The sequence below is a fragment of the Lycorma delicatula genome, chromosome 1 (assembly GCF_047948215.1).
Source record: "Lycorma delicatula isolate Av1 chromosome 1, ASM4794821v1, whole genome shotgun sequence".
In the NCBI taxonomy this organism is placed as follows: domain Eukaryota; kingdom Metazoa; phylum Arthropoda; class Insecta; order Hemiptera; family Fulgoridae; genus Lycorma; species Lycorma delicatula.
The window spans coordinates 397,523,960-397,551,810 of NC_134455.1; the positions used below are offsets into that span (position 1 = coordinate 397,523,960).

General features: G+C 35.5%; 1 protein-coding gene across 4 annotated transcripts in view; it reads right to left on the bottom strand.

The window, feature by feature from the left end:
- LOC142317391 (uncharacterized) overlaps window positions 1-27,851 on the bottom strand; it is a 207,688-nt gene that overhangs the window by 136,385 nt on the left and 43,452 nt on the right. For all 4 annotated transcript variants that reach the window (XM_075353921.1, XM_075353922.1, XM_075353920.1 and 1 more), the window contains exons 3-4: window positions 25,398-25,527; window positions 5,043-5,164 (exon numbers count right to left, since the gene is read on the bottom strand). In XM_075353921.1, coding sequence (XP_075210036.1) covers window positions 5,043-5,164; window positions 25,398-25,527 — 252 coding nt within the window. The remainder of the gene's footprint in view (window positions 1-5,042; window positions 5,165-25,397; window positions 25,528-27,851) is intronic.

Here is a 27,851-nt window from a genome sequence, read left to right on the forward strand (position 1 = left end):
CTAGCCGAGAGTAGAAAGGATTTAGAAGAAACAATGAACGGCATAGATGAAGTCCTACGCAAGAACTATCGCGTGAAAATAAACAAGAAGAAAACAAAAGTAATGAAATGTAGTAGAAATAACAAAGATGGACCAATGAATGTGAAAATAGGAGGAGAAAAGATTATGGAGGTAGAAGAATTTTGTTATTTGGGAAGTAGAATTACTAAAGATGGACGAAGCAGGAGCGATATAAAATGCCGAATAGCACAAGCTAAACGAGCCTTCAGTAAGAAATATAATTTGTTTAGATCAAAAATTAATTTAAACATCAGGAAAAGATTTTTGAGAGTATATGTTTGGAGTGTAGCTTTATATGGAAGTGAAACTTCCATATAAATCTATCTGAGAAGAAAAGATTAGAAGCTTTTGAAATGCGGTGCTATAGGAGAATGTTAAAAATCAGACGGGTGGATAAAGTGACAAATGAAGAGGTATTGCGGCAAATAGATGAAGAAAGAAGCATTTGGAAAAATATAGTTAAAAGAGGAGACAGACTTATAGGCCACATACTAAGGCATCCTGGAATAGTCGCTTTAATATTGGAAGGATAGGTAGAAGGGAAAAATTGTGTAGGCAGGCCACGTTTGGAATATGTAAAACAAATTGTTAGGGATGTAGGATGTAGAGGGTATACTGAAATGAAACGACTAGCACTAGATAGGGAATCTTGGAGAGCTGCATCAAACCAGTCAAATGACTGAAGACAAAAAAAAAAAAATGGTGTGTTCACGGATACGATAAAAATCCAGGGTTATACTTACAAAGTATAAATTAATTTTATTATTAATCGTGGCCCGTTTATATTGATATAAATTAATTATATAATTCTACTTACCAATTTTTATTATTATGTCAGCGCTTTCGGATATTAATCCATAATCAGGAACATTTATATGTTATACATTATAATTATTTACTTCACAATTTAATATATTTAAAGAATTTTGAATTATAAAAACAACAATTATTAATACAAAAATTTCCTTTGCAATCGTGAAAAGGTAAAAATAATATCGACGTTGTCCGTCATGTTAGTATGAAGCTGTCAATTGTTATGGTTTTACTACGAGAACAGTGTAACCAACCTAAGAATCAATATCATTGTTTAATATTTGTTTAACTAATACATCATTACCAAATTTTATTTGTTCATTTAACAAATTTTTATTGATTAAGTTTATACATATGTATAATATTTGTTTTATGAAGGTTACACTGATAAACATAATTTTTGTTTCCTAACATTCGATACATGATTTTAATCTTGTTTTTTTCATGCTGAAAACGAATATGAACTTTCTATCATCCACCATTTTTTTTAAATGTTTAAATTTTAATTAAAGGATTATTACTTTGGAAGCGATTGTTGGTTTTGTTTAACAAGTATGGCTGGAATTTCTAAAAGATCTAAAAAATCTATAAAATATCCTTCATTGCAATCTACAATCAGGCCTGTACCTCACAGTGAAATTATTTCTGAGCTACCTGTGAATTATGTTTCGAAAGCGGCGAAGAAGAATCGGGCAGTACTGAAGATGACAACAATTCTTTTGAATTATCTTCTAATAAGCCACATCTTATATCACAAAGTAAATTAAATGATTCGGTTAGGGATTTAAATTTATAAAAAAAATCAAGCTGAACTGTTAGGATCAAGACTTCACGATTGGAATTTACTTCAAAAAAATACAAAATTTTGGGCTTTCGAAGCCGACAAAAAGAACTTTCTCAGTATTTTATCGATTAAAATAATTTGTTTTATCGCGCAAATATTGATGATTTTATGTTGCACTTAGGACAAGTTCATAAACCTGAGGACTGGCGCCTTTTCATAGATTCGTCCAAGTATAATTTAAAAGTGGTTCTACTACACAACGGTAACAAATATCCTTCGATACCGATCGCTTGTGGTATTAATTTGAAAGAGACATACGATGTGATGAAAGACGTTCTTGAAAAAAATAAATTATAAAAAACATAACTGGAATATATGGTGGTTTGAAAGTTATAGTTATTTTGTTAGGCATGCAGTTAGGCTATACTAAGTACATGTGTTTTCTTTGCAAATGGGACAGCCGAGCTAGGGATACACATTATGTTACCAAAGAGTAGAAGAAACGAGACAACTTAACTCCAAAAAGGAAAAATATTATTCACGAGCCCCTAGTTAAACCCAAAAAAATATTTTTACCTCCTCCTTATCAAGCTAGGACTAATGAAAAATTTTGTAAAAGCAATGAAGAAGGATAGTCCCGGATTTTTGTACATCAGGCAGAAATTTCCGTATGTAAGTGAAGGAAAAATTAAAGAAGGAATATTTGTTGGTCCTCAAATAAGAGATTCGGACAAAGATGATGTATTTAACTCGATGTTAAATAATGTAGAAACTGCATTGTACGCGATACGGATACAATTTCAATTTTTTGTTGTACAAAAATCCGGGACGATTTTTGTACATCAGAAAAAAATTTCTGAATGTAAGTGAAGGAAAAATGAAAGAGGTCCTCAAATAAGACACCCTCAAACATGATGTATTTAACTCGATGTTAAATAATGTAGAAAGTGCAGCTTGGGCTTCATTTATACACGTTTGCAAAAACCTTTTTCGGCAAATAAAAATCCGACAATTACCACGATATTGTTAGTCAATTTCTTATTTCATACAAAGCTATGGGATGTAATATGTCTTTGAAAATACATTTCCTCCCCTTCAAATCTGGATTTTTTCCCGGAAAACCTCGGAGATGTAAGTGACGAACACGGTGAACGTTTCCACCAAAACATTTTGGTGATGGAAAAGTCACAATATAAAGGGAAATGGAATACTAACATCTTAGCCGATTATTGCTGGAGATTAATTTGGGATGTGCCTGAGACTATTTATAAAAGAAATGGATCAGCGAAATCATTGTAACACAGGTATGGCCATGCAAAATTATAAATTTTATAGATTTTAAATATATTTTCCCTTAATTTTTTTTTGAAGCGTAATTTATTTAAAACTAACGGTACTAGAAAAATTGTATTTACAGATTTGTAATGTACGCAAAAAAGCTGTTCAGAAAATGGTATCACAGTTAGAGAAACATTAAAAATTTTTTTGTCTATCAGTGTTATCAGAATATTCAAGAATGTTAATAAAATTATCTGAGTTGTAATTACGATTTTCTAAGATATGTCAAGCCAAATCGGATCGTTCTTTATTTCCTTTATTTATACAATTATTGTCTTCATTATTTTTGATCGAAAAAGATCGGTTAGTCATCGCTATATATTCCAGATCGCAATTTCCGATTTTTTAATTGTACACTCCCCGTTTATCTAAATTAAATTTATTTTTATGTCTTATTATTCTAGTAGGATCTTTGTTATTTATTTTGTTATTCGTGGTAAGTGAAGCTTTTGTAATCTATATTGTATTCAGTTTTAGCATATTTATATCCGTTATTATTATTTGTTAGTTTATATTGTCGTTTATATAAATTTTATTCTTTATTTTACAGAGTGATTTTTTAGTCCTGTTGCCCAATTTTAAATGTAATTTAAAAAAGGGAAATTTAGGTGGAATAAAAAAATGTATTTGTTACTTACAAAAGAGATTTAATAAAAAGCTATTACTTACATAATTGATAAAGAATATGCTCAAAATGCCCACTCCTTGCGGTTATACACGCAAGGACTCTTTTCAGCATATTAGCAGAAACCTTTTTAAGAGTTGCATTGGAAATATTCGTGATTAAGTCTGTATGTAATATTGACTTAAGTTCATCAATAGTGTGAGGATTGTTTTTGAAGGCCTCGGACTTAATATAGTCCAACAAAAAGTATTCAGGAGATGTGACGTCTGGGGACCATGGAGGCCATAAGCCCTTGTTTATTATTCGATCATGAAAGAACTCTTGTAGAAAATCCACGGTTTCTCGAGACGTGTGGCACGTAGAGCCGTATTGCTGAAACTAGCAATACCGTTCTTGAGGTTCCAGGAGGGACACAAATTGGCGCACAATATTCCTGTATACTTCACCATTTACTGTCTGTTCGAAGAATACGGGTCCGACTATACGATGACGAGATATCGCACACCACACACCGATATTTTCAGGATGCAAAAATTTGCCTTGTAAAGCGTTAGGATTTTCAACCGCCCAAATTCGACAGTTTTGACTGTTCACATAACCATCGAGATGGATCCAAGCTTCATCGCTAAAGAACACTTTGCTTAAAAATTCGATTTATTATCATTTACGAGAGACCTAAACCGACGGCAATATTGCAATCGCTTGTTTAAATCTGGAGGCTGAAGCTCTTGGACTAATCGTACGCGATACGGATACAATTTCAATTTTTTAGCGGCTTTTTGAACACTCGAATACGACAAACCGACTTGCGTGGAAAGTTTTCGTAAACTTTTCCGTGGAGAATTGAGCGATCTTGTTTTCACATTCTCTTAAACGTCATCTGTCAAGCGAGTCGGTCGACCGCTACGTTTTCTGTCGCAAACACTACCTGTCTCTCGAAATCGGTTTGCTAGCCTAGAAAATGACATTTTTTCTGGCGGAGAAACACCAACAAATTTAATTTGAGATGATTTTTTTACACTCGCGTACGATTTCGTATCAAAATATTGTTCAAGAATGAAAACTCGTTGTTCTATGGTAAAAGACATTTTTCTGTTCGTAACACAACCGGAAACGGCACAAAAGTTTACACAGCTCAAGGAGAATCAACTCACACTGCCGTATCTATACCGGTTAAGTATCGCAACCAACGTCGTGTCACAAAAGAAAAAAATTACCAGTATTAGAAAAAAATTACCAGACATTAACAATTGGGTTACAGGACTAAAACATCACCCTGTACAAAAATATACGTATATATTCACGGTTTAATCTGTGCCTTTACGTCTTATATTCTTGATTATTTAGAAAAAATAAAATTTTAAATATCCGTAAACATACTTTACACTAAATTTTACATACATATGTAGAAACTGTACTTACATGTAGTTTTATTTTTGCATTTGCTATTTCTAGTGTACAGGTCGTATTCCAGATCTTCATTGGGGAGCTGTGTGGGTATTCCAACAGATATTTCGCAAGTACCATTCCCTGATGTACCAATCCTGGAAGAAGAAATAAAACGAATTTAATTTATGTATATATATATAAATATATATATAAATTTATGTATATATTTATATAAAACTATTCTTATATATATTTACATACACATCCATATTGTAAATCTGTTGACAAATAATATATATATATATATATATATATATATAAATGAATGTTTGTTTGTCCCGCATGCGTTCCTATATCATTCATCTGACTGCGATGAAACTTTTGTGAGTTGTTGGCTCACGGCCACGAAGGTTTCGTTATTAGTTTGGATTCGCTAGGTGGCGTTGGGGTCGAGCTATTTCGAAAAATTGTATTTTTGGTCCGATTTGGCTCAGATTCAGAATATTAATATTAATTACGTGAAAAGAAATATTTTTCCAAAAACTATACCCGTTAAGTGGGGCCGTTGTCGAGATATTTACGAAACAAACAAACAAATATATAAACAGATTTTTTTATATTTTATATATATATATAAAAGGCATGTTGGTATGTGTGTTCGCTAAAGTCCAAAAAACTAATAGACCGATTTACGCGCGGGCAAAAGGGAAAACGGGGAAAAGGTGGAAAGAGAAAAGAGAAAAGGGGAAAACGGGAAAGGGAGAAGGTGAAGGGAGAAAGGGAGAAGTTGGAAAGGGAAAAGGTAAAGGAGAATAAGTGAAAGGTAAAATATGTGAAGTTCACTTTTTAATTTTTTACCAAATTTTCAATTGTGTTCACTTAAACTCTTTCTCTCTCTCTCTCTCTCTCTCTCTCTCTCTCTCTCTATATATATATATATATATATATATATATATATATATATATATATATATAGCAATAGCGAAGCATTGCCGGTTCTGCTAGTTTTATATAAAATAGAATGTCTTGACTGATTCACTGACTCATGACCTACGTACATCCAAAACTATTATAGATGGGGACTTTTCAGGGTACCTTCGTAACTTTAAGTAGGCGTGCACTAAAAAAGGATTTTGCAAAATTTGATTTTAACGGTTTCAAATTGATAAAAAACTAAATTTCGTATTAATAGCGCTAACTGTTGGACGTAAAAGCAACATACGCTACACTAAATATTTTACGATTTCATTACAGTGTTTCCGATATGTTTGTCCGCTATAGACTAAAAAACTACTGGACCGATTTACGCGTAGGGAAGAAGGGAGTAAGACAAAAACAAGCTTGTTTTCAAACAATGTGGGATTGAAAACATGATTGTTTTCAAACAATCATGTACCCTTTTCTCCAGTTTAAGTTACCCCTTGAACTGAAAGCTTTTATAAATTTATTTTAGGTAAAAATGCAACTATTATTACGCTCGAAACATCAGCGAAGATAAAATTTTGGTACTATTAAAACCGGTTTTAAACCATTAACCATGAATACATAAGTACTCTATCATTGAGCGTTTTTATCTAACTTTAAAAGTAAAATTTAGTTACGATATACCTTGCCAGATTATATAATAAAATTTTTCATCTTATCTTAAACCGTCAAATAATTCAAACTTTTTTGCATAAATTATTTTTTAAAACCAGATTTTAGAATATGGATCTGTGTTGTTATAACATTTTAAGATTTAAATTAAATATTAACCCCGACAAAAAAAATCTTCGTGTGATGTTTTGTGTGATGCACAAAAATATAATAAATTTCCTTCCATCTGTTTTATCTTAGAAAAATGTTACGTAATAGGAATTATAAATAGACAATAAAGAAAAAAAAATTATTTAGTTTTTTATTAATAAATCAATTTTTTTGAAAACTATTCTCAGTTGTGACAAGAAATATTAAAATATATATTTTTTTTTTTTGGTCTTCAGTCATTTGACTGGTTTGATGCAGCTCTCCAAGATTCCCTATCTAGTGCTAGTCGTTTCATTTCAGTATACCCTCTACATCCTACATCCCCTACAATTTGGTTTACATACTCCAAACGTGGCCTGCCTACACAATTTTTCCCTTCTACCTGTCCTTCCAATATTAAAGCGACTATTCCAGGATGCCTTAATATGTGGCCTCTCTTCTTTTAACTATATTTTTCCAAATGCTTCTTTCTTCATCTATTTGCCGCAATACCTCTTCATTTGTCACTTTATCCACCCATCTGATATTTAACATTCTCCTATAGCACCGCATTTCAAAAGCTTGTAATCTTTTCTTCTCAGATACTCCGATCGTCCAAGTTTCACTTCCATATAAAGCTACACTCCAAACATACACTTTCAAAAATCTTTTCCTGACATTTAAATTCATTTTTGATGTAAACAAAATATATTTCTTACTGAAGGCTCGTTTAGCTTGTGCTATTCGGCATTTTATATCGCTCCTGCTTCGTCCATCTTTAGTAATTTTACTTCCCAAATAACAAAATTCTTCTACCTCCGTAATCTTTTCTCCTCCTATTTTCACATTCAGCGGTCCATCTTTGTTATTTCTACTACATTTCATTACTTTTGTTTTGTTCTTGTTTATTTTCATGCGATAGTTCTTGCGTAGGACTTCATCTATGCCGTTCATTGTTCCTTCTAAATCCTTTTTACTCTCGGCTAGAATTACTATATCATCAGCAAATCGTAGCATCTTTATCTTTTCATCTTGTACTGTTACTCCGAATCTAAATTGTTCTTTAACATCATTAACTGCTAGTTCCATGTAAAGATTAAAAAGCAACGGAGATAGGGAACATCCTTGTCGGATTCCCTTTCTTATTAGGGCTTCTTTCTTATGTTCTTCAATTGTTATTGTTGCTGTTTGGTTCCTGTACATGTTAGCAATTGTTCTTCTATCTCTGTATTTGAACCCTAATTTTTTTAAAATGCTTAATATTTTATTCCAGTCTACGTTATCGAAAGCCTTTACTAGGTCTATAAACGCCAAGTATGTTGGTTTGTTTTTCTTTAATCTTCCTTCTACTATTAATCTGAGGCCTAAAATTGCTTCCCTTGTCCCTATACTTTTCCTGAAACCAAATTGGTCTTCTCCTAACACTTCTTCCACTCTCCTCTCAATTCTTCTGTATAAAATTCTAGTTAAGATTTTTGATGCATGACTAGTTAAACTAATTGTTCTGTATTCTTCACATTTTTCTGCCCCTGCTTTCTTTGGTATCATAACTATAACACTTTTTTTGAAGTCTGATGGAAATTCCCCATTTTAATAAATATTACACACCAGTTTGTATAATCTACCGCTTCCTCACCTGCACTGCGCAGTAATTCTACAGGTATTCCGTCTATTCCAGGAGCCTTTCTGCCATTTAAATCTTTTAATGCTCTCTTAAAATATATATATATATATACATATATAACATCCCTTTCGCGTAAACGACTGCTGCCCGCACTGTATGATTATATACGTTTCACTGTCAGAGGATATTTTGCCGTTAAGTATAATCATCCTAGCCTACTAAACGGCGGTACCCATCGGGTTGGTCTAGTGGTTAACGCGTCTTCCCAAATCAGCTGATTTGGAAAGTCGAGAGTTACAGCGTTCAAGTCCTAGTAAAGCCAGTTATTTTTACACGGATTTGAATACTAGATCGTGGATACCGGTGTTCTTTGGTGGTCGGGTTTCAATTAACCACACATCTCAGGTACGGTCGAACTGAGACTGTACAAGACTATACTTCATTTACACTCATACATATCATCCTCATTCATCCTCTGAAGAATTATCTAAACGGTAGTTACCGGAGGCTAAACAGGAAGCCTACTAAACGGCAACCCACTGTGTTGGTCTAGTGGTGAACGCGTCTCTCCAGTAATCAGCTGATTTGGAAGTAGAGAGTTCCAGTGTTCAAGTCCTACTAAAATCAGTTATTTTTACAAGGATTTGAATTCTAGATCGTGAATACCGGTGTTCTTTGGTGGTTGGGTTTCAGTTAACCACGCATGTCAGGAATGGTCGAACTGAGACCATTCACTTCATCATTTATACTCATACATATCATCCTCTGAAGTATTATCTGAACGGTAATTACCGGAGGCTAAACAGGAAAAAGAAAAGGAAAGCTTACTAAACGGCATTTGTATGTGTGTCTGTGTGTGCATACCCCTTGCCTAGCACCGGAATGTACCGATTACTAACGGAAAATACCGATTCGTTAGTACATATTTCGTGGTAGTCAGATTTATACTTCTTCTATAACTATACATCGATATATATGCGAATTATATTTCGAAGGATTTAGAAGAAACAATGAACCGCATAGATGAAGTCCTACGCAAGAACTATCGCATGAAAATAAAGAACAAAACAAAAGTAATGAAATGTAGTAGAAATAACAAAGATGGACCTCTGAATGTGAAAATAGGAGGAGAAAAGATTGTGGAGGTAGAAGTATTTTGTTATTTGGGAAGTAGAATTACTAAAGATGGACGAAGCAGGAGCGATATAAAATGCCGAATAGCACAAGCTAAACGAGCCTTCAGTAAGAAATATAATTTGTTTACATCAAAAATTAATTTAAATGTCAGGAAAAGATTGTTGAAAGTGTATGTTTGGAGTGTCGCTTTATATGGAAGTGAAACTTGGACGATCGGAGTATCTGAGAAGAAAAGATTAGAAGCTTTTGAAATGCGGTGCTATAGGAGAATGTTAAAAATCAGACGGGTGGATAAAGTGACAAATGAAGAGGTATTGCGGCATATAGATGAAGAAAGAAGCATTTGGAAAAATATAGTTAAAAGAAGAGACAGACTTATAGGCCACATACTAAGGCATCCTGGAATAGTCGCTTTAATATTGGAAGGACAGGTAGAAGGGAAAAATTGTGTAGGCAGGCCACGTTTGGAATATGTAAAACAAATTGTTAGGGATGTAGGATGTAGAGAGTATACTGAAATGAAACGACTAGCACTAGATAGGGAATCTTGGAGAGCTGCATCAAACCAGTCAAATCACTGAAGACAAAAAAAAAATATCAAAGTTTTGGGAAATTTTAGTACTTCTTAATCGGATCCGAATTTTCTGAAGAAAATCGCAAGTATCTCGAAAATGCTTGATCCTAGCGCTCTGAAAAAAATTTTCGACGACCCTCAACGATAACTCCATCCGGTCAAAGTAGTAGCCGTCGGATGATAATATATTCAAGTGCCCCCGAGGCACCGTTCGGAAATTCGAGAGAGGGTGTAATGGGTAGCTACCATAATATCTCGGCAACCCCTTGTCAGATTTTCACGATTCAAACGGTGTATGATTCAGCCGATCAAGCGCTAACTGTTTAATGCATCGGGTACATTCTTGATCGTCCGGATCTTGGTTATCCAGAAATTAAATTGTTTAGTCCTATGGTTCAATTGCTCTCACCCAACGTAAAACGTACCGATCCAATTTTTCACTAAATACGCTCAAATCTGTGCGCTAGCGTAGCTGTAAAGTATAAAATTATGAAAAATAAAAACTACCGTATAAAAAATGAATAAAAAACTTTTTAAAAACCACTCCTCTATGAAATGCACTAAGAAATAGAAATAAACATTGTAGACAAAAGAATTATTTTAATGATTTTTAAGTGTGATACCATTTCTTGAATTGTTTTTTGCGTGCATTACATACAACCTATAATTACAAATTTTTAATTTGAAGCTATGAACATAATCTTACATGTCACCATCAAAGCTCAATTTAGGATCGTATTTCATTCTGAGATATCGTTCCAAAAATTAGGCGCCGAAATATACCGATCATTAGCGGAAAATCCCGATTCGTTACTATCAATTTCTTGAGTGAAATTTCTAATTTAACTTTCGTTATATAAATTTTCATCATTCAAAAAAAAATATTTTTACACACGAGGTAATCAGTTTTGGATTGGTTAACTGGCATTTGTCCCGCCACCACCCCATTCGGTCATCCTAGAGCATATGACCGTGCCAAAAATGCCTCCCCCAAAGGCGGGAGGCGGGTAACTGTTCGAAATTTAGAATCGGTGCATTGACATCACCGGTCCGCTCCGGTACTGACCCGGCTTGAAACCGCATCCCAAACACCTCGGCCTCATTGCTTCTTCGCAGTTTCCACATGGCCGCCCGAACTTTCACCACTAAATCGATTGGGAGAGCCTTTCCCAATACAGTAGTAGCCTCGTAGGAGATTGTTTTAAAAGCACCAATTAAGGCTCTGCGCTGGGCACTCCTTAAATTTTGAATACGTGCTCGATTTCTATCCAACCTATGCGCCCAAAAATCAATTTTGGATACCTAATAATCTTATTTCGAGACGTCGCCTGCTTGGGCAACCCGGCCCGAAGCCCAGCTGCGGAGATGGGCACGCCTTGCAGCTAGTAATAAAATCTGTTAAATAAATATAAGATCTGTTTAATTAATAAACATATCACGTTTACACACATGTGTGCGGAGCCGCTGTCGTTAGTCGACTGGCACAAGGGAGAGTCTCCCCACCACTTAATACATATTACAAATAACTAACGTATATTATTTACGTTTTATTAAATTACATTTATTTTAATTATATTACATTCAAAACGTTAACAATAACAATCTTTTTTTTTTGTCTTCAGTCATTTGACTGGTTTGATGCAGCTCTCCAAGATTCCCTATTTAGTGCTAGTCGTTTCATTTCAGTATACCCTCTACATCCTACATCCCCAACAATTTGTTTTACATACTCCAAACGTGGCCTGCCTACACAATTTTTCCCTTCTACCTGTCCTTCCAATATTAAAGCGACTATTCCAGGATGCCTTAGTATGTGGCCTATAAGTCTGCCTCTTCTTTTAACTATATTTTTCCAAATGCTTCTTTCTTCATCTATTTGCCGCAATACCTCTTCGTTTGTCACTTTATCCACCCGTCTGATTTTTAACATTCTCCTATAGCACCGCATTTCAAAAGCTTCTAATCTTTTCTTCTCATATACTCCGATCGTCCAAGTTTCACTTCCATATAAAGCGACACTCCAAACATACACTTTCAAAAATCTTTTCCTGACATTTAAATTAATTTTTGATGTAAACAAATTATATTTCTGACTGAAGGCTCGTTTAGCTTGTGCTATTCGGCATTTTACATCGCTCCTGCTTCGTCCATCTTTAGTAATTTTACTTCCCAAATAACAAAATTCTTCTACCTCCATAATCTTTTCTCCTCCTATTTTCACATTCAGCGGTCCATCTTTGTTATTTCTACATTTCATTACTTTTGTTTTGTTCTTGTTTATTTTCACGCGATAGTTCTTGCGTAGGACTTCATCTATGCCGTTCATTGTTTCTTCTAAATCCTTTTTACTCTCGGCTAGAATTACTATATCATCAGCAAATCGTAGCATCTTTATCTTTTCACCTTGTACTGTCAATAACAATCAGTGAATTGTAATTTCTTCAGAGAATTAATTTAGTCAGTACAGAACCCACTAATTGGTATATAGATTTCCCGTGCCGCTTCGCTCGTAAAATATATAATTATAATTACAAAAATAAATTACTATCGCAATGTTACCAAATCTCATTAGTATGGATCGGTCAAAATTTCTTTATCCCTTAAAATATTAAAATTGAAAACCCCAATAACGGTTTGTATATATTTATCTGATGAAGAATATTTGCAAGCCCAAATCGAGAGAATATCTCGTTAGTATAGTCGAAAATGTAAAATATTTTCAATTATTTTTCGAGATTTTTTACATTTCTTCACCCCCTTCAAGGTCAAATTAAAAAAAAAATCAAGAAATTAGGTTTTAGATATTTTCTTATTAAGATTATACCCACCACAAACAAACTGATATCTTTACTTGTCAGTGAGAATAAAAAAATAAATAAAATTTAATTTTACTCCATTTTAACCATTTAAATTCGGATTTTCAAACGACAGCGGGCTGATGTCCCCTTTTGTTTATCCTGCGGCAGTTTATCTCGACACTCCGGAGCATATTGTGTTTTGCCTGTCGGACCTGGAACAGGGAGCGTTTGGAATGCGAGTTGATTACCGGGTTATTTATGGTGGAGAGTATTGTGGGCCGTATGTTGGCGAATGGATACAATTCCGTGCTATATCTGATTTTATCAAACGGATGGACATGCAAAATTTAAAGATTTCTGTGCCCAAGACGAAGTTTATGCTTCTAAAGGGCGCAGACAAATTATTATGCAGTCGAAACCCCCCACCTTAAGTATAAAGGCTGTGTAATCAGCCGAGTAAGGGTTCATAAGTACCTGGTGTTTTGTTTGATGATAAGTTACTTTTTAGCAACCACATCAAACAAGTTGCGGCGGACGCTGTCTCTGTGATGCACAAACTTAGAAGGATTGCTCGGAAAGACTACGGGCTTTCTGGTCGCCAAATGTACTTAGTGTACCGAGGTGTCTTCGAGAGTATGATCGCATACGCAGCGCCAGTTTGGGCGCATAGGTTGGAAAGAAATGAGCACTGCTTCTAAATTTAAGGAGTGCCCAGCGCAGAGCCTTAATTGTATGCACTGGTGTTTTTAAAACAACCTCCTATGAGGCTACTACCGTATTGGGAAAGGCTCTCCCAATCGATTTAGTGGTGAAAGTTCGAGCAGCCATGTGGAAGTTGGGAAGAGGTCGGGAAACCGAGGTATTTGGGATGCGGTTTCGGGCCGGGCTAGAACCGGAACGGAACGGTTATCACAATGCACCGGGTCTAAATTTCGAACAGTTGCCCATTTCCCGCCTGCGGAAGAGGCTATGGGGCCTCGCGATGGAGGCATGGCAGCATGAATGGCACACCACGTCTAAGGGAAGATCTCTGTATAGATTTATACAGGATCTGGGGGGATGGTATGCCTCAAGTTCATTTTTAAGGGCGGCGGGTGCCCAAGTGCTCACCAACCACGTGAATTTGATGCAATATCTGTTCAGGTTTCACCTAGCGGCTGATGAGTTGTGCGTCTGTGGGGAGGTCCAGTCGAACGATCATCTAATGTTCGACTGCCCTGCTGTTGGGGGGGCCAGAGACCGAGCCACCCTGGAACTTAGAGGTCAGGGGGAAAACTGGCCGCTCATAAACGGCGAGTCAATGTGGCGTGAGCCGCATTGTCGGACCGTGTGGGAGTTCCTCGATGAGGTTGCGATGTTCAACCGTCATCGGTAGTTTAATTTTAATGGAGATTTACTGATTCCTGTGGCGTGTCGGTGGAAAACCTTTCTGGAAATAATGGCTGCCATCAGCCAATAAAGCTCCAAGCGCTTAAATGGTGGACAGACACTAGCTGGCAAACAGCGACCGAGGCGTGGCGGTTTAAATTACCGTCTTTTATTATTGTAACTTTATATAGTTTTAATTGTAACAAGGGGTGCGCCTCCCCGATTTAGTTTTAATGTGACAAGTGAGCGGTAGGGACACATAGGCGGGTGCTGTATGGCGCTCAGCTTAACCGCTCACGCAAGATAGGAGCTCATTAGGAGCAATTAGGTAAACGAGGTCGCAAATCTGTTTCGAGGCTCAGTAGCCGTTTTTTGGCACGGTACATTTGGTCTATGCTCTAGGGCGACCGAATGGGGTGGTGGCGGGAGAAATGCCAACTAACCAACAATTATCACACGGGTCTTTCACAGAAGGATAGGGCTGCTAGGGCAACGAGGGGATAAGGGACAGCTCCCTGCTGAGCTGCTTTTCGTTTGTGCATGCACAGATGGGTAGTAGTTATGAGGAACCGGGACTCTCTCGTTCTCTTGTAGAAAAGACCGTAGTCCCGGGGAGAATGCTCTTTTGGGTGTTCTCGTTTGAGGCAAAGAAGGCATAAAGAAAGAGTTCCGGCTCCTAGGGCCTGGTTACCCTACTCTGGGAGTTAGAGGCGGGCTCTAATAGATAAGATCCAGCCGGCTTATAAAAGGGCACTCCTCCGGATTGTGTTATGGTTCACTGTGGAATCCGATTCGGCGGAGAGGGGAAAAAACATAAATACAAATTTTCATCAATTTTTCTTCAGTAGTCTTTGCTGGGCGTTTATAATGAATCGCTCATAAAATGCTCTTTTATATATGTGTTTCATAAATAAAATTCCCTCCCCCTCAATTTTTTTATGAATTTTTTGATTTTTACAAAATAATAACGAATTCAAGTAATAAACTTAGGGAAACGTTATAATTAGCACATTATCCGAGAGACTATTACTATTTCTACCTACGTCAAGTTTTTAGGTTAATTTCTTGATAGCCGACTTACTTGGATCAAACATATAAAAGAATTAAAAAGAAAATGTTCCAAACTTCTAGATATGATGCGAGTCCTTTCTAACACCAACTGGGGAGCCGATAGGTCATGTATGACACGTTTTTACTATTCCTCTGTTCGCTCCCGTTTAGATTACGGTTGTGTCGCCTACTCATCAGCTCGTCAAACCGTGCTTAAAATGCTGGATAGTGTACATCATGCTTCCCTTCGGCTTGCCACAGGCGCGTTTAGATCAAGTACTGTCGCAAGCTTACTTGTAGACTGTGGTGAACCATCACTTTGGGATAGACGAGACCAGCTTTTATTATGTTATTTTGCTCGTCTCAGAGGACAGCCAAATCACCCGGCTCTTGACTCGGTCTTTAGAAATCCTGATCTAGGAAAGTATGAGGACCATCCACGTCGTACTGCACCTGTAGGTGTCCGTACCCGGCGTCTGCTGCAGCATATAAATGTTGACACACCGTCATTCTTTCCTATGTATCCTTGCTCATATCCTCCGTGGAGAATAAACCTTATAAATTTTAATTTTGACCTGACTACATACAATAAACAATCAACACCATCTATTGTCTTTCAGCAAATGTATCAGTGTGTTCTCTCCAAGATGAAACCAGACGCGGTTGTATACACTGATGGATCGAAACAAAACGATACAGTTGAGTGTGCATTTGTTGTCAATGAGAGAACTTATATGTTTGGTCTACCCGGTATTACGAGTGTATTTACTGCTGAACTATACGATATAAATAAGGCTCTAACCATCATTAACCCTAAATACAGAAAAATTCTTATTTGCAGTGACTCGTGTAGTGCTCTCCAAGCCTTAAAAAACGTTTATTCTAAACATCCTATCGTCATGGAAATTTACAACGCGATCGCTGAGTTGAATAATCGTAACACAGAATTACTTTTTGCCGGGTCCCTAGCCACGTAGGGATTCCAGGTAATGAACATGCAGATTCCGCTGCCAAAGAAGCATGTAACCAGCCTCCTTTCACCACCGGAGTTGCTACTTCTGATTTCATTAACTATGTAAAACAATCACTAAGAGCAAGGTGGCAAGGTGATTGGACAGCTACCGTTGATAATAAACTCCGTCGGATTAAAGATTCTGTGTTCCCATGGGACTCCTCCCACAGAAAACCCCGGCGTGAGGAAGTAGTTCTCTGTCGATTGCGGATAGGACACACGAGTACCTGTTTACAAGAGGACAACCACCTCTATGCGCACGATGCAACAGCCGCGTGACTGTGCGCCACATACTCGTGGACTGCATATGTTATGCGGCATCGCGTCGTAAATTTAAACTACCCAGAAACATCCGTGGTATCTTGTGTAATGATAAAGAGGTTTTAAACCGGATGTTTCTGTTTTTGCGTAGTATAGAGTTAATACAAAAAATTTAATACTGCTGCTTATATTTTTTAATACTTTTAGTTTTTAAATAAATTTATTATTTTATTTTATTCCCTTTTTTTCACTGAATGTTGGTTTTTTTTATCCGATTAGGAGCCTTTTACACTCCTTATCGGAATTTGTTAAATTTTATAAGTTATTTTTTTAATATTTTAAAGACTGACTGTGATATTAGTTATAAGATTTTGTGATATTAGTTTTAAGTTTTATCTCTTTTTTTAGTTTTAAGTTTTATTTATTTTTAATGTGATAGTTTTTAACGTAGTTTTAAGTTACATGTTAGTGTTTTTGTTATCCGAGAATGGGCCTTTTACACCCATTCCGGATTTTGCTTACTGTGATAGTAGTTTTAAGTTTTAATTACTTTTTCTTTTACTTTTATTTATTTATTTTCCGGGCGATGATAACACTCTTAACCGTTTTTCGCCCTAAAAAAAAAAAAAAAAAAAAAAAAAATTACGTTCATGATGGGAAATTTTGTTTTCTGTTGCACTTCCTTCATATCTCTCTCTTGTAAAAATATTAATGAATTTTTAACAACTTATTAGTTTGTTAAACTCACATCAATTTCGGTGACTTGAAATTTGTTATCTTATGTCAAAAACATACGGATAAAACAGTGCTGTTTTATGCGAAATGGAGGCACCTCTATATATACATCATTTCATTTGTCATGAAATATTGAAAATCATATCTAAAACATCAGTAAAATCAAAATTATCAAAACAATAAATTCCAATATTATAATCGAATCTACATTATGAAAAAAAATTTTTTCCACGTAACAATATATTCACACTACATCATTCAAATCTATCCATGAATTGTAAGATTTATCAAAACCTAACCATTTTACATAGGCTTTGTTGCCTTTTCGTTTGAGAATTTTCTCAATTTGGTATGTCTTTGTGTTTTGTTTTTTGCAATTCGTATTGATAAAAACGACCTTTTAGAATTTCATTTCTGGAATCGATCAAATCATAGGTTACGGGTCGAGATTACGAGTGAACAGTGTGTATTTTGAATATTTCATTCGTCCAATCGGGCAAAAAATCCTTGTCGAATATATTTTTATGTTTGCTTATACGAACCGGATCATCGACTTGAAATTTAATCTTTACAATATTCGGTTTCCTGTCGTATTTTTTATTTAAATTTGCGTGAACTTGCTGTTCATTTTTTTGATTTACATCTTTCGGTTTAAATTTTGTAGCAGAATGCACCGTATTATTGTATTCCTCAACGAGATTTTGCAACATATTAATTCATTTATAGTTCCCGTGTTTTGTAAATTTGGTAAACATTTTCGTCTTTAGCGTCCTATTAAAAAGGTTCAACTATGGCGGCTTTTTTATCTGAATATGTAGAATAGTGATTTATGTTGTACTGTTTCACAAGGGCTTTAACTTGCGGATTGTAAAATTCTTTCCCTTGACCTGTTTGAAAATGTTTCATCTTGTGGTTTGCGAATATCGGATGCAAAGCGACTGCGACTTCTATACCCGTCTTCTTCTTTAACGGTATAGCGTATGCAAACTTACTAAAACAATCGATAACCTTCAAAAAGTACTTGTAGCCGTTGTTTTGTCGTGAATAAGGTATCATTTCGACTATGTCTGCTTGGACTAAGTCATTTAGACTTTTTAATTCCGTTTTTCTGGTCGGATAATTGCGTCTGGCAGGCTTGTGGAGTTCTTTCGCCAAGACAGTTTTAATGGACATGCCCGTACTTAAAAGAAGAAAAAAATAACAAAATAATAATGTATTAAAGTCAAAAAAACTGGTATTTGTATCGATAAACATCAAATAGTCGTCTTTTATCTGTTCGTAACAAACTCATTTCACATTCAAATAAATATTTTTTAACATCAATAAAATACTAATTTTAAGTTTCTTTACTTTTATATATAGTATCATAAAAATGTCTAATATCTTCGATAAATTGAATTGCTTAAATTATAGCAATACTATTAAAAATATCGGTGAATTGACCTGTAATAAGGAATACAGAATCGAAAAGATTGAGTTTATGAATACTGAAACGATAAATCGATTATTGCGTCAATTGAAGGATTCGGGAAAATATTTTTACCAAAAAGATTTAATAATCTTACACCGATTTGGACGAAATCAATAAAAATAAAGAACTTTATATAGTATATAACGGATTAAAGAAAATGAATAATGGACATACATGCGGTATTGACATATTAAGTTGTACATATTTTAGAGGAGATGTAATGTATTCGTTTTGTTTGAAATGTAGATTTAGAACTCTATTGCGTAATTGCGTCGTTGTTGAAAAAAATAAAATACGATTAAATTGCAGTATTTGTAAGGAAACTAAATTAACGTATATTAAAAAAACTAAACTAATTAACAAAATCGATTGCGATAATAAAATGGACGTAGACTAGTTTTTATTTTTTCCATACAAACGCTTCAATTCTAACGGCATATTGTAATGACTCCAAGCCAGCGTATTGATGTTATCTACAGCCACCCGTTTGTCATCGTAGTTCAACAGCGCTAATTTATTCGTAACTACAGTGTTTACGGTATGTTTCCTCGTTCTGAAGAGCGTCATAGTCTTGTAAGTTTCCAAATCTGAATCGTCAAGACATGTTTTATAATTGTCAAACGTAATACTTTTTTGGACTATATTTTTTTACACCTTTTGCTTTTTTCGTAATTTTATCGTTTGCCGTTTTAAATGTGTACATTTTCGATCTCAATCCGATAAATTCAACGATTTGATTACCGTTTACTTCGTCTTTAAATTTGCCCAGTACTTTTTTATTTTTCACAGAATAATTCGGATGGTCTTTCGGATAATCTGACGTATCGAAATGTTGAAACAGATCATCACTTCGCATGTCGGCGTAAAAATCATCGGTTTCAATGTCGTAGATGAAACTATCCGTATCCATGTACAGCAGAGAGATTTTCGATCCGTATTTTGGATTCATAACGTTGTAATGAAAATCGTACATTACGGTTTAACTGTGATCCAATATCGTAAAGCCCACATAAATCGGTCTATTTAAATTCACCGTATCTTTGGCCATTTGTACGCCGACTAAGGCCTCGAATATTATCCTGTCTATAAAGGTGGATTTCGCGATTAAATTTCTCAGTTTTATTTCGTCGGTCAACAGTTTAAAATTTTTGTAGTTTATCACGTTTTCCATACTTTTACCGAACACGGAATTGTTCATCAGTTTGAAAAAGTCTTTTTCGAAATCGTTTGCGGCTGGTTCTTTTTCGGTTTTCAGTATTCAAATCTATATAGCTCTTGAGCCACGCTTTCTGATCAAAGGACAATATATTGCGCACTTGTTTGACAATCAACCCGTTCGCTATAGCCTGCTTGAGCACTACATAGTGGCAGACGTAGTTTGTTTTATCGTCGAGACTGGTCAATAATTTTCTACAGTTTGAACCGGGCGGTGCTTCCGACAGCGGTAGAAACGGCAAATCGTTATGATGATCGTGCAAATTTGTCGGATACGTTACATCGACTTCGAATATGTAGCCTGTATCCGCATCGTTAGGATGATTCATTATAGAATCTAAAATTGTATATAAATGCTCTTTATACACCCGTTTAAAGTTTCCGTATGTTAAAGGCCGACTCATAGTCAACCCGTATAAGTTATTGGCGTCAACGTAAGCTATATATTTACTGGGGGCGTTGGGGTTTTAGTTTTCGAGGTATTTATTATTTGCCACAACGTGTGTTGCACACAAGTTGAAATGCCGCCTCTGATGCCCGATTCGATAAACATGTACATGTCGACGTCTGTGAACAGTTCCATTTCAACGCCGGTTTTATATAGCATGGCGTGGTAACCTAAACCGGGTGCTGAAATATAGTGCGCGGCATCAAGGCGGTAATCTCGTAGGCATAGCGATCTGATATTCTCCAAAACGTCAGCCAACAACAGCACATCGAATTTTAAATATACATTGCTGTATTCGCCCAACGTTTTACATCTAAAATGGTCCCGTACTATTTTCGCATATTCATATCCATCGCCAGTAATATGTGAATCGGTGAGGGAGCTGTAAAATTTTTCTTTCGACGGCAGCTCTGTTTCTTCCAATTTCGACCACGAATCGGTGTATTCGTAATGGAACACGCTCTTTTTCGTGACCATTGGTAAATCGTCAACTACAAAGTGTTGTTAGACGTGATTAAATGATTGTTTTGGTAAGTTGGAGGCTAATTTTTCCAAACTCGAGACCATAAAGTGAAAAGTGTCTACGAATTTTACGCTTAAAACGTTAGACATCCGTTTCGTAAACATTGTATATTTTTCGGTGGTTTTAGGTATGATGTTTATATACTGTCTATCGTAATCCAGCTCTCTTATAATGAAATGCGAGTCATAACCGGTTAAATTGTGAATGAATATCGGTAACGTATTTTGTGCTTGTCTGCGTAAATTGCAGCTATTGCATAACGCGGCTCGATAACGACCGGTTAAGTGACAATGATCGCGAACGTTTTTGCAATTTAAACCGAATCCTGCATTACACATTTCACATCGCTTAGCGTTGTCGAATTTTCTTTGTTCATCGACGGAAAGAGGTATCATTGCAACGTGTATCATTTCATCGGCAACTTGATTCGTGAGATTGGATAGAACATTTATGAAATTTTCAACCGCTTTTTCGCCTCTATAAAGTGCAGGTCCTTCTGGGAGGATTTGTTTTATTTGATCGAAACCGATTTGTGACAAACGAAATACAAAGAGTAACTCATCGGTTCGTGCATATGGGTTGTATAACTATATGATTTTCTATACTTGGATGACACGGCGTTGGATTCAAAATCGGCGTATGCTACAACAGGCATTGGAAACTGATTTTCGTACATTTTAAATTTCATTATATTTCCATCCGGTTTTGCTGTCTTTATATGTGCCGGTTCATTGTGAATACAGCGTTTTAAATGAGCTTTCATTCTATCTTCGCTATTTCCATTTTTATAATAGAATTCAAACAACATTTGCATACATCTATTGCGTTATTGCGTTTCGTTAATTGGGACCTAACCAGTCGTGAAAAATCTTTTATGTAGCGATAGTGTGAAACATCTTTTTTTTTTTTTTGTCTTCAGTCATTTGACTGGTTTGATGCAGCTCTCCAAGATTCCCTATCTAGTGCTAGTCGTTTCATTTCAGTATACCCTCTACATCCTACATCCCCAACAATTTGTTTTACATACTCCAAACGTGGCCTGCCTACACAATTTTTCCCTTCTACCTGTCCTTCCAATATTAAAGCGATTATTCCAGGATGCCTTAGTATGTGGCCTATAAGTCTGTCTCTTCTTTTAACTATATTTTTCCAAATGCTTCTTTCTTCATATATTTGCCGCAATACTCTTCATTTGTCACTTTATCCACCCGTCTGATTTTTAACATTCTCCTATAGCACCACATTTCAAAAGCTTCTAATCTTTTCTTCTCAGATACTCCGATCGTCCAAGTTTCACTTCCATATAAAGCGACACTCCAAACATACACTTTCAAAAAACTTTTCCTGACATTTAAATTAATTTTTGATGTAAACAAATTATATTTCCTACTGAAGGCTCGTTTAGCTTGTGCTGTTCGGCATTTTATATCGCTCCTGCTTCGTCCATCTTTAGTAATTTTACTTCCCAAATAACAAAATTCTTCTACCTCCGTAATCTTTTCTCCTCCTATTTTCACATTCAGCGGTCCATCTTTGTTATTTCTACTACATTTCATTACTTTTGTTTTGTTCTTGTTTATTTTCACGCGATAGTTCTTGCGTAGGACTTCATCTATGCCGTTCATTGTTTCTTCTAAATCCTTTTTACTCTCGGCTAGAATTACTATATCATCAGCAAATCGTAGCATCTTTATCTTTTCACCTTGTACTGTTACTCCGAATCTAAATTGTTCTTTAACATCATTAACTGCTAGTTCCATGTAAAGATTAAAAAGTAATGGAGATAGGGAACATCCTTGTCGGACTCCCTTTCTTATTAGGGCTTCTTTCTTATGTTCTTCAATTGTTATTGTTGCTGTTTGGTTCCTGTACATGTTAGGAATTGTTTTTCTATCTCTGTATTTGAACCCTAATTTTTTTAAAATGCTGAACATTTTATTCCAGTCTACGTTATCGAAAGCCTTTTCTAGGTCTATAAACGCCAAGTATGTTGGTTTGTTTTTCTTTAATCTTCCTTCTACTATTAATCTGAGGCCTAAAATTGCTTCCCTTGTCCCTATACTTTTCCTGAAACCAAATTGGTCTTCTCCTAACACTTCTTCCACTCTCCTCTCAATTCTTCTGTATAAAATTCTAGTTAAGATTTTTGATGCATGACTAGTTAAACTAATTGTTCTGTATTCTTCACATTTATCTGCCCCTGCTTTCTTTGGTATCATAACTATAACACTTTTTTTGAAGTCTGACGGAACTTCCCCATTTTCATAAATATTACACACCAGTTTGTATAATCTATCAATCGCTTCCTCACCTGCACTGCGCAGTAATTCTACAGGTATTCCGTCTATTCCAGGAGCCTTCATTCCCAGTGAAACATCATTTTCTTTAAATACAATAAATCGAAATGGTTTAGTTTTTCAATGGTTTGGCAAACTTTTAAAGGTCTAACTTCATCATTATCTGTCAGCGTATATACATTTATAGAAACATTGTTGGCGGATTCAGATTTTTTAACATCTTTTATCTCGACTGGAAACTTTAACATGCTAATGTCATATGTACTTTTTAAATAAACAGTATTGCGTTGCGGATTATTACCGGTTACATGTTTCGATAAACTAGCCCATTTAAAGCAGTATATGTCTTTATTGTTAACATTAATCACAGCCTTTTTTTGTTTTATTTTATCGGGTAAGTCTATATATGAAGAAACACGCAACGGTTTAAATTTATTTATACGCAACATTAAACCGTCAATACTAATTAAAGACCAACCGCTGGCTTTCACTTGAAATTCGGATTCTTCGGCTAATAGTTTTTCAAACGCTTCGTTTATAACTTTATCTAAATCATTACAATTATATATCGGTCTATTTTTAGTTTTAAAATTAATGTCTTGATTATCGATTTGGTCGCCCCGACTTTTTTCATATGTACATTCTAACAATATATTAAATTTTACAGCACCTGTTGTTACCTGTGATTTTAAGATGTTGAGAACGCAATTTCTTTTACTGTTTAAAAATAAATATATATCTTTAATTGTTTCGTCTCCATTTTTATAATAATATGTGATTAAATTATTTTTAAACGCATTTTCTAAAATTGTGAAACAATTCGCGTCACAGACAGCTAATCTGGCTCGCTTTTTAAAAGGTTGCGCAATCATTTTCTAAACGCACATGTTTTAACTCCATCATTTATATAATAAATTAATAAAGTATCGCATAATATTGTATTTATATTATTAAATGTTCTATTGCGCATGCGCGAACAAAACTGTAATTTACATTAAGGTCAGTGAATTCTATTGTTAATATCTATTTTTCATCGAATAAAAAAATGTAATTATTATTATTATAGTGAACGAGAAGAATTCCCTGATGTTATCGACAAGCTATAATAAATACATATTCACTGCGCAAGATTGGGGACGACATAAAAAAACATTAACAACGAATATTACGCTTATTTATATAAAACGATATATATATTGTATTTGTAAATGTTTTTCAGTATCATATACATTAACCCACCGGGTTGGTCTAGTGGTGAACGCGTCTTCCCTAATCAGCTGATTTGGAAGTCGACAGTTCCAGCGTTCAAATCCTAGTAAAGCCAGATATTTTTACACGGATTTGAATACTAGATCGTGGATACCGGTGTTCTTTGGTGGTTGGGTTTCAATTAACCACACATCTCAGAAACGGTCGAACTGAGAATGTACAAGACTACACTTCATTTACACTCATTACATATCATCCTCATTCATCCTCTGAAGAATTATCTGAACGAAAGTTACCGGAGGCTAAACAGGAAAAGAGAGAGAGAGTAACATATACATTAAAGAATCATAGTGACGCTCGCGAAAGAGTGCAAAATATGAGAATTTTGCTTGTGAAAGGCTGCGTAATGTGTAAATGTCTATCTAGAGTAAGTGGACGTGGCTTAGGTCACGTGATCAGAATGCTGCTCTCTGGTTGGCTGCTGTGCTAGAACTGCCAATCTATATCTACTAATCTGCGAGAGGCTTCAGTCCTGCGAGGAGAATATCCAGTTCGATACGATTAAAATGACGCCACGAGGCGTCATAATAACGTTAATCATAGGGGATGCACACACAGACACACATACAAATGTCGTCTTTAGTAGGGTAGCATTATCATTTATTTTTTCTATTAATGAATTAATTCAGTAATTCACCACAGAAGATTTCGAAATCTTATACTTGGAATATAGAAATGAAATTTTGAAGCGTATGAAAAATTCCGTGCCTGACCGGAATTCGAATCCGGGAACACAGGATGAAATGTTGAGACGCTACCACTCCGCCAAGTTAATCGGCTAAATTTTTTTACTTCAAATTAGTTCTTTTAAATTTCGTTTTAAAATATAAGATATTAAAAAAAAAAGAAAATTTGTTATTAATTCATGAGAGATTACTTACCCGAAAGAATAAGATTGACACTTGTCTTTATCACACTCCATCTCACATTCTCGTGAAGTCTTTGCCTCGACCGTTCTGTTGACATCTGTATCATTTAGCCTCTTGCCAACTCCTATCCGATCGAAGCATTCTGAAATGAATTAAATCATTATTAATTATAGTTAATTTTTAAATAACAGACGATTACTTGCCTAAAACCATAACGGTTAAAGGCCATCTGACATGAAACAGGATGAAAACGTCCACCCCCCCCCCATTACATTAAAATACAGGAGAAGCTATTCAGAAATTTAATCGGGAAGAATCGTTGCATCCAGCTTACAGTCCAAAACTCTCAACGTCACATATTTTTGTTTGATCGTATCGAAAGAGTTTTTCGTAATACAATTAAGTTTGGGAATAATAACTGGTACAAGGACGAGTATGACACAGAGGTAAACAATTATTTACTACTGGAATAAGAAAGTTCACAAAAAGATGGGACAAGTACCTAAATGTAGTCGGGGATAATGTTGGATACAAGAGTTTTAATGTGACTGAATTGATAATAGTTTTTCTCCGTAATTTGTCCCTTTAATTATTAAACTACCCTCGTATATGAGATTATATATACGAGGTGCGACAATAAAGTAATGAGACTGATTTTTCTTTGCAAGATGTGGCAACCCTGCAGTTTGCGTAGGCACACCATCTTTGACCTTAGTCTATAAGCTACTTCTAGTCCAAGCGGCACATTGATGCAACTGCTCAGTCGTGAGTTTTACTGTAATAAGTGAACACGTGTTTGTGTCTCTCGTCACAGAAACGAAACCGCAAAATATTGCGCAACGGTATGACATTTCTTTTTGCGTTAAATCGGGTGAAAACGCGACGACAACTTACGGTAAGCTTCAGAAGGCGTTTGGAGAAGAGGTTATGTCAAGACCTCAAGTTTTTTGGTGGCATAAAATTTTTAGCGAAGGCAGAACGAATGTTAAAGATGAAGACCGCAGTGGACGACCATCAACTTCCCAGACAGATGTCAACTTGACCGGGGTGCGTGAAATCGTACGATATGATCGAAGATTATCCGTGAAAATGTTCGCAGAAGAACTCAACATCGATCGAGAAACGGTTCGTCTAATATTAACTGAAGATCTTGGTACGAGAAAGATTTGTGCAAAAATGATCCCCAAAAATCTCACACAACAACAGCGAGAAACACGGAAAAATGTGGCAGCCGATCTATTAGAGCAAACGGAAATCAATCCAGATTTGTTGAGCCGTGTTATCACCGGTGATGAAGGTTGGTTTTTTCAATACGATACAGAGACAAAACTCCAAAGTTCGCAATGGTGCTCAAAGGGATCATCCAGACCAAAAAAAGCTCGCATGTCAAAGTAAAAAGTGAAATGCACGCTTGTGTGCTTCTTCGATTCCAAGGGAATTGTTCATAAAGAACGGGTGCCTCCTGGACAAACAGTTAACCGATATTTCTACTAAGAAATTTTAGAAAGACTTCGTAAACGAGTTCTTCGTGTCCGTGCCAACATTGCTGATAATTGGATTCTACATCACATTAATGCGCCATCCCATACGAGCTGCTCTGTCAGTACAGAAATTTTTAACCTCAAAATAAATTTCAGTACTACCACAGCCATTTTATTCACCTGATAGCGCTCCGTGCGACTTTTTTGTATTTCCAAGAGTCAAAATGGCGGTCAAGGGACACCATTTTCAAACAAAACAAGATGTCCAAAAAGCTGTTACGAGGGTCTTGGAGGATATTACAGAAGATGCGTTCCAGAAATGTTACCATCAATGGCAATGGCGCTGGAATAAGTGTGTGCAATCAGAGGGGAACTACTTTGAAGGAGACAACACTAAAAATGACTAAAACGGTAAGCAACATTTTTTTTCACATCAGTCTCATTACTTTATTGACGCACCTCGTATATACACAAAACCTATACCCGGTAGGTAGGTACGATTTCGAGATATTTACGAAACGAACAAACGAGCAAGTATACCAAGAGACTCTTCTTATATATATATATATATATATATATATATATATATATATATATAAGGCAATGTTAGTATGTGTGTCCACTATGGACTAAAAAACTACTGGACCGATTTATAAGCGGGAAAAAGGGAAAAAGAATAATCGAAAACGGGAAGATGGGAAAAGGAAGAAGAAGAAAAGTAAATAGGGGAAAGAAAAAAATTAGAAAAGGGGGAAAAGGAAAAGAGGGAGAACAGTGAAAAACGGTAAAAATCAAAAAGGTAAAATGGGAAATGGGAAACGGAAAATAGGGAAAAAGGGAAATCGAAAAGTGAAAAGTTAAATTTTGTGAAGTTCCTTAATGTTTATTGTCAAATTTTCAATTGTGTTCATTTAATCTATTAATTAATTAATGTCTACAATAAATTAAAAAACTACTGGACCTATTTACGCGAGCGAAAAAGGAA